Source organism: Balaenoptera ricei, chromosome 6 (assembly GCF_028023285.1).
Source record: "Balaenoptera ricei isolate mBalRic1 chromosome 6, mBalRic1.hap2, whole genome shotgun sequence".
In the NCBI taxonomy this organism is placed as follows: Eukaryota; Metazoa; Chordata; class Mammalia; order Artiodactyla; family Balaenopteridae; genus Balaenoptera; species Balaenoptera ricei.
Window position 1 is genome coordinate 80,082,042 of NC_082644.1, and position 15,163 is coordinate 80,097,204.

Sequence of the window (15,163 nt, forward strand, 5' to 3'; positions counted from 1 at the left end):
ATAAAACTAAAAGCTGGTTCTTTGAGAAGATAAAACAAAATTGATAAACCCTTAGCCAGACTCATCAAGAAAAAGAGGGAGAGGACTCAAATCAATAAAATTAGAAATGAAAAAGGAGAAGTTACAACAGACACTGCAGAAATACAAAGCATCCTAAGAGACTACTACAAGCAACTCTGCCAATAAAATGGACAACCTGGAAGAAATGGATAAATTCTTAGAAAGGTATAACCTTCCAAGACTGAACCAGAAAGAAATAGAAAATATGAACAGACCAATCACAAGTAATGAAATTGAAACTGTGATTAAAAATCTTCCAACAAACAAAAGCCCAGGACCAGATGGCTTCACAGGTGAATTCTATCAACCATTTAGAGAAGAGCTAACACCCATCCTTCTAAATGCTTCCAAAAAATTGCAGAGGAAAGAACACTCCCAAACTCATTCTATGAGGCCACCATCACCCTGATACCAAAAAGCAGACAGAGATCCTAGAAAAAAAGAAAAGTACAGACCAATATCACTGATGAATATAGATGCAAAAATCCTCAACAAAATACTAGCAAACAGAATCCAACAACACATTAAAAGGATCACACACCATGATCAAGTGGGATTTATCCCAGAGATGCAAGGATTCTTCAGTATATGCAAATCAATCAATGTGATACACCATATTAACAAATGGAAGAATAAAAACCATATGATCATCTCAGTAGATGCAGAGAAAGCTTTTGACAAAATTCAACACCCATTTATGATAAAAACTCTTCAGAAAGTGGGCATAGAAGGAACCTACCTCAACATAATAAAGGCCATATATGACAAAACCACATCAAGCATCATTCTCAATGGTGAAAAACTGAAAGCATTTCCTCTAAGATCAGGAACGAGACAAGGATGTCCACTCTCACCACTATTATTCAACATAGTTTTGGAAGTCCTAGCCATGGCAATCAGAGAAGAAAAAGAAATAAAAGGAATACAAATTAGAAAAGAAGAAGTAAAACTGTCACTGTTTGCAGATGACATGATACTATACATAGAGAATCCTAAAGATGCCACCAGAAAACTACTAGAGCTAATCAATTAATTTGGTAATGTTGCAGGATACAAAATTAATGCACAGAAATCTCTTGCATTCCTATACACAAATGATGACAAATCTGAAAGAGAAATTCAGGAAACACTCCCATTTACCATTGCAAAAAAAAGAATAAAATACCTAGGAATAAACCTACCTAGGGAGACAAAAAACCTGTATGCAGAAAATTATAAGACACTGATGAAAGAAATTAAAGATGATTCAAACAGTTGGAGGGATATACCATGTTCTTGGATTGGAAGAATCAATATTGTGAAAATGACTATACTACCTAAAGTAATCTACAGACTCAATGCAATCCATATCAAATTACCAATGGCATTTTTTTCCAGGACTAGAACAAAAAATATTGAAATTTGTATGGAGACACAAAAAAACCCTGAATAGCCAAAGCAGTCTTGAGGGAAAAAAACGAAGCTGGAGGAATCAGACTCCCTGACATCAGACTATACTACAAAGCTACGGTAATCAAGACAATACGGTACTGGCACAAAAACAGAAATATAGATCAATGGAACAGGATAGAAAGCCCAGAGATAAACCCACGCCCTTATGGTCAACTAATCTATGACAAAGGAGGCAAGGATATACAGTGGAGAAAAGACAGTCTCTTCAATAAGTGGTGCTGGGAATACTGGACAGATACATGTAAAAGAATGAAATTAGAACACTCCCTAACACCATACACAAAAATAAACTCAAAATGGCTTAGAGACCTAAATGTAAGACTGGACATTATAAAACTCTTGGAGGAAAAAATAGGAAGAACACTCTTTGACATAAATCACAGCAAGATCTTTTTTGATCCACCTCCTAGAGTAAAGGAAATAAAACCAAAAAGAAACAAATGGGACCTAATGATACTTAAAAGCTTTTGCACAGCAGAGGACACCATAAAGAAGACGAAAAGACAACCCTCAGAGTGCGAGAAAATATTTGCAAATAAATCAACCGACAAAGGATTAATCTCCAAAATATATAAACAGCTCATTCAGCTCAATATTAAAAAACAACCCAATCCATAAATGGGCAGAAGACCTAAATAGACATTTCTCCAAAGAAGACATACAGATGGCTAAGAAGCACATGAAAAGCTGCTCAACATCACTAATTATTAGAGAAATGCAAATCAAAACTACAATGAGATATCTCCTCACACCAGTTAGAATGGGCATCATCAGAAAATCTACAAACAACAAATGCTGGAGAGGGTGTGGAGAAACGGGAACCCTCTTGCACTGTTGGTGGGAATGTAAATTGATACAGCCACTATGGAGGACAGTATGGAGGTTCCTTAAAAAACTAAAAATAGAATTACCATATGACCCAGCAATCCCACTACTGGGCATATACCCAGAGAAAACCATAATTCAGAAAGATACATGCACCCCAATGTTCATTGCAGCACTATTTACAATAGCCAGGTCATGGCAGCAAGCTAAATGGCCATGGACAGACAATTGGATAAAGAAGATGTGGTACATATATACAATGGAATATTACTCTGCCATTAAAAGGAATGAAATTGGGTCATTTGTAGAGACGTGGATGGATCTAGAGACTGTCATACAGAGTGAAGTAAGTCAGAAAGAGAAAAACAAATATCGTATATTAGCGCATATATGTGGAACCTAGAAGAATGGTACAGATGAACCGGTTTGCAGGGCTGAAGTAGAGACACAGATGTAGAGAACAAACATATGGACACCAAAGGGAGAAAGTGGCGGGGGGTGCGGGTGGTGGTGGGATGAATTGGGAAATTGGGAGTGACATGTATACACTGATGTGTATAAAATGGGTAACTAATAAGAACCTGTTGTATAAGCAAATAAATTTAAAAAAAATTTTTTTGAACTTTTTGGATAATAGTTCTGTATGAGTTCTATCTTTTGCAAATATTTTCTCCCACTCTGTGGCTTGTCTTCTAATTCTCTTGTCATTGTCTTTTGTAGAGCAGAAGTTTTTAATTTTTTTTGGCCCCGGCATGTGGGATCTTAGTTCCCTGACCAGGGATCAAACCTGTGCCCTTTGCAGTGGAAGCGTGGTGTCTTAACCACTGGACTGCCAGGGAAGTCCCAGAAGTTTTAAATTTTAATCAAATCCAGTTTATCAATTATTTTTTTCATAAATTGTGCCTTTGTGTTGTATCTAAAAAGTGATCATCTAAAAAGTATCTAAAAAGGTCATCTAGATTTTCTTTGATTTATCTTTTTGGAGTTTTATAGTATTGCATTTTAAATTTAGGTCTGTGATCCACTTTGTATTAGCTTTTGTGAAGGGTGTAAGGCCTGTCTGAATTAATTTTTGCATGTGGATATTCATTTATTACAGCACCATTTGTTGAAGAGAATGTCTTTGCTCCATTATTTTGCCTTAAGTCCTTTGTAAGCGATTCAGTAGACTATATTTATGGAGGTCTATATCTGCACTCTCTATTCTATTCCATTGTTCTCTTCCATTGATCTGTTTGTCTATTCTTTTGCCAATAGCACAGCATCTTGCTTAGTGTAGCTTTACAGTAGGTCTTGAGTCAGGGAATATCAACCCTCCAACCTTGCTCTTCTTCAGTATTATGTTGGCTATTCTGGGTCTTCTGCCCCTCCGTTTAAACTTTAGAATCAGTTTGTCAATATCCATTAAATAACTTGATGGGATTTTGATTGTGATTGCACTGAATCTATATAGATCAGTTTGGGATGAACTGACATCTTGACAGATTGAATCTTCCTACCCTTGAATGTGGAATATTTCTTCATTTATTTAGTTCTTTATTATCAGAGTTTTACGGTTTTCCTCATATAGATCTTGTATTTATTTTGTTAGATTTATACCTAAGTATTACTTTCTTGGGGTGCTAATGTAAATGGTATTATATTTTTAATTTTAGATTATACTTGTCCATTGTTGGTATATAAGAAAGTAATTCACTATTACATATTAACCTCATATCCTACAGCTTTGCTGTTTTGGCTTATTAGTTTCAGGAATTTTTTTCTAGATAATTTACATAGATGATCATGTCGTCTGTGGACAAAGAAAGTTTTATGTCTTCTTTACCAATCTGTATGCTTTTTATTTTCTTTTCTTGGCTTACTGCATTTAAGGACTTTCAGTGTGATGTTGAAATGGAGTGGTGAGAGGGAAATCTTTGTTTTGTCCCTAATCTTAGTGGGAAAATATTGAGTTTCTCACTATTAAGTATGATGTTAGTTGTAAGTTTTTCAAAGATATTCGTCATCAAGTTGAGGTAGTTCTTCTTTGTTCTAGTTTACTGTGAGTTCTTATGGTGAATGGGTGTTGGATTTTGTTACATTCATCTACTTATATGAGTGTGATTTTTCTTTCAGATCTGATTTTTAAACCTGGTTTTAAATATATAATCTCTCGGACAAGTTATTTGTACTTGCCAACCTTAGTTTCCTGATAGGAACCATGTACATATGGGAACTTATAAGAAACAGCAAGCAGAAATAGGTTGTCTGCCTCATAGGTGTGAGAATTATTTATGATAATGCATATCAAGTGCTTTCCTTAATGCCTGTCTGTAATAAACACTTCATAAATAGTAATTGTCAACTGGCATTGGCAAAATAGTAGAGGGATAGTAAACATAATAACAATAGAAAATAAGCCTTTGAAAAATAATGATGTTAGTTCAGCTAATGAGATTGGTTAATAAGGTAAAATGATGGGAATTTGACTGTAGATTGTGAGATAATTTGTCCCATGGACTGTGTAGATAATATTTAGTACTTAAAATCACATTTTATTATTCTTAGATAATTTAAGATGAACAGTCATCTTTTTATAATGATTTCTGTCTTTTTGAAACAGATTCAAGATTTTTGGAAACTTACCACTGGTTTCTTTACAAATCTCAGATAAAAAACTGCAAGGGATTTTGGAATTGATTGAAAGCATCCCAAAACCCCCACCTGCAACTGAAGTAAATGTCCCTGTCAAACCATTTCAGGTAATGTATTTTCAAAATTATTGAAAGCACGAATTAAAAAAGAAAATTCCACAAACAATATTTGTAACAGCCACAGAAATTTTGGGTAAAACAATTGAATTCATTGTGAATAGACTTTTAAAATTACATATTGAAAGACAGAATGATGAAATAGTAAAAGGTGAAAATGGTAAACAAAAGAATGAAATAATAAGTCTACCTTTCTTCACTTTTCCAGTCCCTCTCCTCAGTGGTTAACTACTGCTTCTCTAGTTTTTTGAAAATGTTTATAGCATATACTAATACACACACATACAGACATGCATGTCTCTGTGTGTATATGTATGTATGTGTTTATATATATTCTTATGTTCCTAAAATTTTCATAAATGGGATCATTATACTTATGGTTTTGAATCGGTATTTTTTTCACCATTATTATCATATATGTTATGTACCTTAGAGCTGTTTACCTATTAAGCACATACAGATCTGCCTTTTTCTTTCTTACGGTGATACAGTATTGAATTGTGTGAGTGTACCATCCTTTGCCTGATGTAAAGGCATCTTCTTCTGATCAGTGTTCATATTGTTATGACTATTTTTAGTTATAAAGAAAAAACACTGCTTTGAACTTCCTCGTTACATATATTTGAGTATATTTTTATCCATTGCATACATTTCTAGTAGTGGTATTGTTGAGTAAAATATGTGAATTTAATTTTTTTCAAATTTTTTTTTATTGGAGTATAATTGCTTTACAATGTTGTGTTAGTTAGTTTCTGCTGTACAATGAAGTGAGTCAGCTATGTGTACACATCTATCCCCTACCTCTTGGACCTCCCTTCCACCCCCACCCCCGTTCCACCCATCTAAGATGGTCGTGACAGAGCACCGAGCTGAGCTTCTGTGCTTTATAGCATGTTTCCACTAGCTATCTGTTTTACACGTGGTAGTGCATATATGTCATTCCTAATCTCCCAATTCATCCCACCCTCTCCTTCCCCCACTGTGTCCCCTTGTCCGTTCCCTACATCTGTGTCTCTATTCCTGCCCTGCAAATAGGTTCATCTGTACCATTTTTCTAGAGTACATATATATGCGTTAATATATGATATTTGGTTTTTTTCTTTCTGGCTTATTTCACTGTGTATGAGACTCCAGGTCCATCCACATCTCTACAGATGGGAACTCTCCTTCACTGTCAGTGGGAATGAAAATTGGTACAACCACTATGGAGAACAGTATGGAGGTTCCTTAAAAAACTAAAAATAGAACTACCATATAACTCAGCAGTCCCACTACTGGGCATATACCCTGAGAAAACCGTAATTCAAAGGGACACATGTACCCCAATGTTTATTGCAGCACTGTTTACAATAACCAGGACCTGGTAACAACCAAAATGTGCATTTTATATTTCAATGAACTTGGCCAAATTTCCTTTCTCAGTTGAGTACTAATATTTAGTCCCACAAACAGTAAATGTTGTTTCTCTGTTTCCCTGTTCTCATTAGTCTTGAGTATTAACGAATGTTAAAACTTATTCTATTAAATGAAAATTTTATCTTCTGGTTTTGGTTTACATTTCTTTATGAGTAAGATAGGACTTACTTTCCTAAATTTATTGGTTATTTGAATTTCTGCTTTTGAAAACTGCTGTTTATGTCTTTTATTGGGTTATGGTTTTCCAATTAAGGAAATTATCATTGTTTGTTATTACAGATACTTTCCCCCCAATTTGTTTTTTTATTTGGTACATTTATTTTTGCCATGCCGAAGCTTTTACTTTTTGCATAATCAAAATTACTCGATTTTTTCCTTCCTGACTTCTGTGTTTTGTACCTCTTATCAAGACAATTTCAAAATAAAATATCCATTCATGTTTTTCTCTTTTTTAAATTCTGATTTCTATTTTCTTGTTTAACTTTTCTTTTGAAATAATTTTAAACTTACAGAAATGTTGTAAAAATAGTGCAAAGAACTTTTTTCCTCAAAGCATTTGAGAGTAAGTTGCTGACATGTTGTGCCACTACATTGAACACTTGAGTGTTTTACAATATTTTCTCATAGTCTGTTGAGATTTTTATTTTCTTTTTAAAAAAATATTTATTTTTTCTTATTAGTTATCCATTTTATACACACATTGATTTGCGTATATTGAAGAATCCTTGCATCTCTGGGATAAATTCTACTTGATCATGGTGTATGATCCTTTTAATGTGTTGTTGGATTCTGTTTGCTAGTATTTTGTTGAGGATTTTTGCATCTATATTCATCAGTGATATTGGTCTGTAATTTTCTTTTTTTGTAGTATTTTGGTCTGGTTTTGGTATCAGGGTGATGGTGGCCTCATAGAATGGGTTTGGGAGTGTTCCTTCCTCTGCAATTTTTTGGAAGAGTTTTAGAAGGATGGGTGTTAGCTCTTCTCTAAATGTTTGATAGAATTCATCTGTGAAGCCATCTGGTCCTGGACTTTTGTTGGAAGATTTTTAATCACAGTTTCAATTTCATTACTTGTGATTGGTCTGTTCATATTTTCTATTTCTTTCTGGTTTAGTCTTGGAAGGTTATACCTTTCTAAGAATTTGTCCATTTCTTCCAGGTTGTCTATTTTATTGGCATAGAGTTGCTTGTAGCAGTCTCTAAGGACGGTTTGTATTTCTTTGGTGTCTGTTGTAACTTCTCCTTTTCATTTCTAATTTTATGGATTTGAGTCCTCTCCCTCTCTTTCTTGATGAGTCTGGCTAATGGTTTATCAATTTTGTTTATCTTCTCAAAGAACCAGCTTTTTGTTTTATTGATATTTGCTATTGTTTTCTTTGTTTCTGTTTCATTTATTTCTGCTCTGATCTTTATGATTTCTTTCCTTCTGCTAACTTTGGGTTTTATTTGTTCTTCTTTCTCTAGTTCCTTTAGGTGTAAGGTTAGATTGTTAATTTGAGATTTTTCTTGTTTCTTGATGTAGGCTTGTATAGCTATAAACTTCCCTCTTATAACTGCTTTTGCTGCATCCCCTAGGTTTTGGATCATCGTGTTTTCATTGTAATTTGTCTCTAGGTATTTTTTGATTTCCTCTTTAATATCTTCAGTGATCTCTTTGTTATTTAGTAACGTATTTTTTAGCCTCCTTGTGTTTGTGTTTTTTACGTTTTTTTCCCCTGTAATTGATTTCTAATCTCATAGCGTTGTGCTCAGAAAAGATGCTTGATATGATTTCAGTTTTCTTAAATTTACTGAGGCTTCATTTGTGACCCAAGATGTGATCTATCCTGGAGAATGTTCCGTGCACGCTTGAGAAGAAAGTGTAATCTGCTGTTTTGGATGGAATGTCCTATAAACATCAATTAAATTGATCTGGTCTGTTGTGTCACTTAAAGCTTGTGTTTCCGTATTAATTCTGTTTGGATGATCTGTCCATTGTTGTAAGTGAGGTGTTAAAGTCCCCCACTATTATTGTGTTACTGTCGATTTCCTCTTTTAGAGCTGTTAGGCATTGCCTTATGTATTGAGGTGGTTGTATGATGGGTGCATATATATTTATAATTGTTATATCTTCTTCTTGGATTGATCCCTTGATCATTATGTAGTGTCCTTCCTTGTCTCTTGTAACATTCTTTATTTTAAAGTCTGTTTTATCTGATATGAGTATTGCTACTCCAGCTTTCTTTTGTGTTCCATTTGCATGGAATATCTTTTTTCATCCCCTCACTTTCAGACTGTATGTGTCCCTAGGTCTGAAGTGGGTCTCTTGTAGACAGCATATATATGGGTCTTGTTTTTGTATCCATTCAGCAAGCCTGTGTCTTTTGGTTGGAGCATTTAATTCATTCACGTTTAAGGTAATTATCGATATGTGTGTTCCTATGACCATTTTCTTTATTGTTTTGGGTTTGTTTTTGTAGGTCATTTTCTTCTCTTGTGTTTCCCACTTAGAGAAGTTCCTTTAGCAGTTGTTGTAGAGATGGTTTGGTGGTGCTGAATTCTCTTAGCTTTTCCTTGTGTGTAAAGCTTTTGATTTCTCTGTCAAATCTGAATGAGATCTTTGCTGGGTAAAGTAATCTTGGTTGTAGGTTCTTACCTTTCATCACTTTAAGTATATCATGCCCCTCCCTTCTGGCTTGTAGAGATTCTGCTGAGAAATCAGCTGTTAACCTTATGGGAGTTCCCTTGTATGTTATTTGTCGTTTTTCCCTTGCTGCTTTCAGTAATTTTTCTTTGTCTTTAATTTTTGCCAATTTGATTACTATGTGTCTCGGCGTGTTTCTCTTTGGGTTTATCCTCCCTGCGACTCTCTGTGCTTCCTGGACTTGGGTGGCTATTTCCCTTCCCATGTTAGGGAAGTTTTTGACTATAATCTCTTCAGATATTTTCTCGGGTCCTTTCTCTCTCTCTTCTCCTTCTGGGACCCTATAATGCGAATGTTGTTGCGTTTAATGTTGTCCCAGAGGTCTCTTAGGCTGTCTTCATTTCTTTTCATTCTTTTTCTTTATTCTGTTCTGCAGCAGTGAATTCCACCATTCTGTCTTTCAGGTCACTTATCCATTCTTCTGCCTCAGTTATTCTGCTATTGATTCTTTCTAGTGTATTTTTCATTTCACTTATTGTATTGTTCATCTCTGTTTGTTTGTTCTTTAATTCCTCTAGATCTTTGTTAAACATTTCTTGCATCTTCTCGATCTTTGCCTCCATTCTTTTTCCGAGGTCCTGGATCATCTTCACTATGATTATTCTGAATTCTCTTTCTGGAAGATTGCCTATCTCCATTTCATTTAGTTGTTTTTCTGGGGTTTTATCTTGTTCCTTCATCTCGTACATAGCCCTCTTCCTTTTCATCTTGTCTCTCTTTGTGTGAATGTGGTTGTTGTTCCACAGGCTGCAGGATGGTAGTTCTTGCTTCTGCTGAGATTTTTATTTTCTTAACAGTCTTTTTGAAGAGCAGAGGTTTTAAGTTTTGATGAAATCCAGTTTATCAGTATTTTCTCTTATGGATGAAGCTTTTTATGTCATATCTCTGAAGTCTTTGCCAAACACGAGGTCAGAAAGATTTTCTCCTGTGTTTGATTCTAGAAATTTTCTAGTTTTAGGTTTTATATTAAGTTCTGTCAAACTTTTTGTGTTAATGTTTTAAAATGGTGTACCTGATGAGTGATCATTCTGTCTTTACATTTGTAATAGTGGCTATTTCCGTTTCACTTGTTGAAAAGACTGTCCTTCTCCGTTGGGTTGAGTCTGTTTCTGACTCTGTTCTTCTCCAAAGATTTTTGTGTCTCCTCCTTTGATCTGTGTCTATACTTTCACTGATAGCATACTATTTTATTTCTATATACATGGTAAGTCTTTATTTAATCCTCTTCTTCAAGATGTTAAGGAGAATTTCTGTGACAATCTTGAGTCTGCTTCTCCCACCAGCTTTATGCTATGCTGAGAGCACCTCTAAGTCCTTTTAGAGGTATATTGCCTTTTATACTTTTATTTATTTATTTTTCTTCTTAAGCTTTCTTTAAGTTTTAGAAAAAGTACTGTGTGACTGTTTATTTCTCCCTTAGTTATCAGCAGTGCCTGAGAGGACTCTTCCTTCCTCTCTGGGCTTAATCTCTCCTGTGTATCAAGAGAGTCTCAGGCACATGATCTGTACTAGATCATGTCCCTTTTTAAAATCAAATGCATATATAAAATTAGGCAGAGAATAACTATTTAATATATCTCCTTTTACTGAGTATCTATTATGTGCCTGGCCACACATTTGGCAAAGGATTTTTCTCTAATGGTATCAATTATTTATATACTCTAGATTTTTGCATATTTTATCTTTAATCCTTATCACAATTCAGCAAGTTAGATGTTACAGTCATTATTTTGCCCAGGAAAATAGACTCTTTTAAGAGGTTAAATATTATGCCTAAGATCATATAGTTTGTAAATAGCTTACTGAGCCAAATTTGAATTCAGGTTTCTTTTTTCTTTCCTCCCTTTTTAAAACAAATCTACAGCTGATGTTCTTCCTGCTATTATCATGCTGGTTTCTGTATAGATGCCTGCCTAATCTGAAGGTACTCTGCTTTCTCTTTTTTCCAAGTTTCCTAAGAAGGTTCAGTACCAAACAGTAGATCTTAAGTAAAAGTTTTGATTTAACTTGAAGTGGTTTTACAGGTCAGATCAAAAAAAAATTTTTAAACAAAGAATTGCCCCTACATGAATGCTTGTTTGGCTTGTCTCAAAAACAAAGTTTCAGACACAAACTTTTAACCCCTGAATATCTTTTGAAGCTGGATGTTCTTTTTCACTTTCTGCAATAGATGTTTTAAAAAAATTTCATTTCAGCTTTATTGAGGTATAATTGACAAATAAAACCGTAAAGTATTTAACATGTACACTGTGGTGATTTGATATATGTATACATTGTGAAAGGATTTCCCCTATCTAGTTAACTAACACATCCCAATACCTCACATAGTTATCTTTTTGTTTGTTTGTTTGTTTTGGTGTGAACATTTCACCATTTCATTTGATGAGCAAATTTCAATTACACAACATAGTGTTGTCAACTGTAGTCACTATGTTTTACACTAGATCCTGAGACCTTATTTATCTTATAGCTGAAAGTTTGTACCCTTTTACCAACTTCTCCCTATATTCCCCACCATCCTCCAGCCCCTGGAAACCACGTTTCTACTCTCTGTTTCTATGAGTTTGACTTTCTTTGTCTTTTAGATTCCACATGTAAGTGATTCCATGCAGCATTTGTTTTTCTCAGTCCAGCTTATTTCGCTTAGCATAGTGCTCTCAAGGTCCATCTATGTTGTCACAAATGGCAGGATTTCCTTCTTTCCCATGGCTGAACGATATTCCATTGTATACCTATACCACATCATTATCCATTCATCTGTTTGATGGACACTTAGGTTGTTTCCACATCTTGGCTATTGTGAATAACGCTGCATTGTACATGGGAGTGCAGATACCTATTCAATATCCTGTTTTCATTTCTTTGGGATAAACCAGGGACGTGAGATTGCTGGATCATATGGTAGTTTCTAGTTTTAATTTTTTTGTGGAACCTCCATACTGTTTTCCATAGTGGCTGCAGCAGTTTACACTCCCAGCAGTGGTGCATAAGAGTTCCCTTCTCTCCACATCCTCGCCATCACTTGTTATCTCATCTTTTTGGTGATAGCCATTTGATGATAGGTGTAAGGTGATACCTCCTTGTGGTTTTGATTTACATTTCTCTGAAAACTAGTGAGTTGAGTTCCTTTTCATGTACTTGTTGGCCATCTGTATGTCTTCTTTGGAAAAATGTCTATTCTGCCTGTTTTTAATTGAATGATTATTATTATCATTATCATTATTTTGCTGAGTTGTGTGAGTTCTTCATGTATTTGGGATATTAACCCTTTCTCACATATACGATGTGCAAATATTTTCTCCCATTCCGTATGTTACCTCTTCATTTTTGGTTGATGGTTTCCTTTCCTGTGCAGAAGCTTTTAATTAATTAATTAATTAATTTGTTTTTAAAATTTTTGTTGAAGTATAGTTGATTTACAATGTTGTGTTAATTTCTGCTGTACAGCAGAGAGGTTCAGTTATACATACATATATTCTTTTTCATATTCTTTTCCATTATGGTTTACCACAGTATATTGCATATAGTTCCCAGTAGGACCTTGTTGTTTATCCATCCTATATATAATAGTTTGCATCTGCTAATCCCAAACTCTCAATCCTTCCCTCACCCACCCCCTCCCCCTTGGCAACCACAAATCTATTCTCTATATCTGTGAGTCTGATTTGTTTCATAGATATGTTCATTTGTGTCATATTTGAGATTCCACTTATGTGATATCATGTGATATTTGTCTTTCTCTGACTTAGTTTACTTGGTATGATCATTTCTTGGTCCATCCATATTGCTGCAAATGGCATTATTTCATTCTTTTTTATGGCCGAGTAATATTGCATTGTATATATATCCACATCTTCTTTATCCGTTCATATGTTGATAGACATTTAAGTTGTTTTCATGTCTTGGCTGTTGTAAACAGTGCTTTTGTGAACATAGGGGTGCCTGTACCTTTTCAAATTATAGTTTTGTCTGGGTATATGCCCAGGAGTGGGATTGCTGGATCATATGATAACTCTATTTTTAGTTTTTTGAGGAATCTTCATACTGTTTTCCATAGTGGCTGCACCAATTTGCATTCCCACCAACAGTGTAGGAGTGGAAGCTTTTTAGCTCAATGTAGGCCTTTTTGTTCATTTTTGCTTTTATTGCCTTTGCTTTTGGTGCCAAATCAAAAAAATCATCTCCAAAACCTGTGTCATGGAGCTTACCACCTATGTTTTCTTCCAAGAGTTTTATAGTTTCAGGTCTTACATTCACATCTTTAATCCATTATGAGTTAATTTCTGTTTATGGTGTAAGGTAGTAGTCCATTTTCATTCTTCTGATGTGGCTGTTCAGCTTTACCAGCACCATTCATTGAAGAGACTATCATTTCCTCAATGTATATTCCTGGCTCCTTTGTCAAAAATTAAGTGACCATAGGTGTGTGGGTTTATTTCTGGGCTCTCTATCCTGTTCCACTGACGTATGTGTCTGTTTTTATGCCAGTACCATACTATCTTGATTAGTATAGCTTTGTAACATAGTTAGAAATCAGAGAGCATGATGCCTCCAACTTTGTTCTTTCCCAAGATTGCTTTGGCTGTTTGGGGTCTCTTGTGGTTCCATACAAACTTTAGGATTGTTTTTTCTATTTCTGTGAAAAATGTCATTGGAATATTGGTGGGAATTGCATTGAATCTGCATGTTGCTTTGGGTAGTATGGGCATTTTCATAGTATTAATTATTCCAATCCATGAGCACTGACTATCTTTCCGTGTATTTGTGTCCTCTTCAGTTTCTTTCATTAGTGTCTTATAGTTTTCAGTGTACAGGTCGTTCACCTCCTTGGTTAAGTTTATTTCTAGGTATTTTATTCTTTTTGATACAATTGTAAATGGTAAGTCTTTTGTAACCAGGTAGGACGTGACCTCCAACTTGTTTGCTTTTCTAAAATGGTTTTGACTAATTTTTTGCGTTCTCTGTAAATTTATGAATCACCTCTTCAATTTTTATAAGAAAATTCTGCTTGGATTTTGATTGGGATTATATTATAGATTTGGGGAGAATTGACATTTTAACTGTATTGAATTTTTCAGTTCACTAATATGATGTATCTCTTCATTTATTTAGGTCTTTTAAAGTTTTTTATCTTTGTTTTATAGTTTAAGCATACTTTTGCTACACATATTCTGCTATTGTTATGGACTGACTTGTGTCCTCCCAAAGTCCATATGTTGAAAGCTTAATGACTGTATTTGGAGATGGGGCCTTTAAAGAGGTGATTAACTTAATATGAGGCCGTTAGAATAGGCCCTTATCCAGTCTGACTGGCATCTTTATAAATAGGAAATTTGGACACAGAAAAAGACAGGAGAAATGCATATGCACAAAGGAAAGACCATGTGAGGGCAGAGCAAAAAGGTGGATATCTGCAAGCCTATGTGAGAGCCTCAGGTTAAACCAGTCATGTCTGCACCTTTTATTTTGGACTTTTTAGCCTCTAGAACTGTGAGAAAATAAATTTCTGTTGTTTAAGCCTCCCAGTCTGTGGCCTTTTGTTATGGCAGCCCTAGCAAACCAATACAGATTTTGGTACCAGAAAGTGAGGAATTCCTGTAACATATTTAAATATGGGGTAGTGGCTTTAGAATTGGATAATGGGTAGAGGCTGGAAGAGTTTTGAGGCAAGGTGATCCTTGCTATAAAGTAGCAAAGAATTTGACTGAAATGCTTTCTAATATTTTGTGGCAAGTAGGTCTTACAAGTGATGAACATGGATATTTAATTGAGGAGGTTTCTAAACAGAATGTTGAAGACACGGTCTTGTTTTTTCTAATTGCTAATAGTAAAATGGGAAAGGAGGGATACATTTTGAAGAAGAAATTGTTAAGCAAAAAGGAACCAGAACTTACAGATTTGGAAAATGCTCAGCCTATCCATATTGCAAAAAATGAGAAAGTGTGTTAATGGAGAGAACAGCAGGGTGTTACTGCAC

At 34.8% G+C, this 15,163-nt stretch overlaps 1 protein-coding gene across 5 annotated transcripts in view; it reads left to right on the forward strand.

The window, feature by feature from the left end:
- Nucleotides 1–15,163, forward strand: part of VPS13A (vacuolar protein sorting 13 homolog A) — a 258,210-nt gene that overhangs the window by 83,538 nt on the left and 159,509 nt on the right. For all 5 annotated transcript variants that reach the window (XR_009503701.1, XM_059924955.1, XM_059924956.1 and 2 more), the window contains one exon: nt 4,940–5,078. Coding sequence is in view for 4 of the 5 variants with exons in the window: in XM_059924955.1 (XP_059780938.1) it covers nt 4,940–5,078 (139 nt within the window). In the remaining variant the exon portion in view is untranslated. The remainder of the gene's footprint in view (nt 1–4,939; nt 5,079–15,163) is intronic.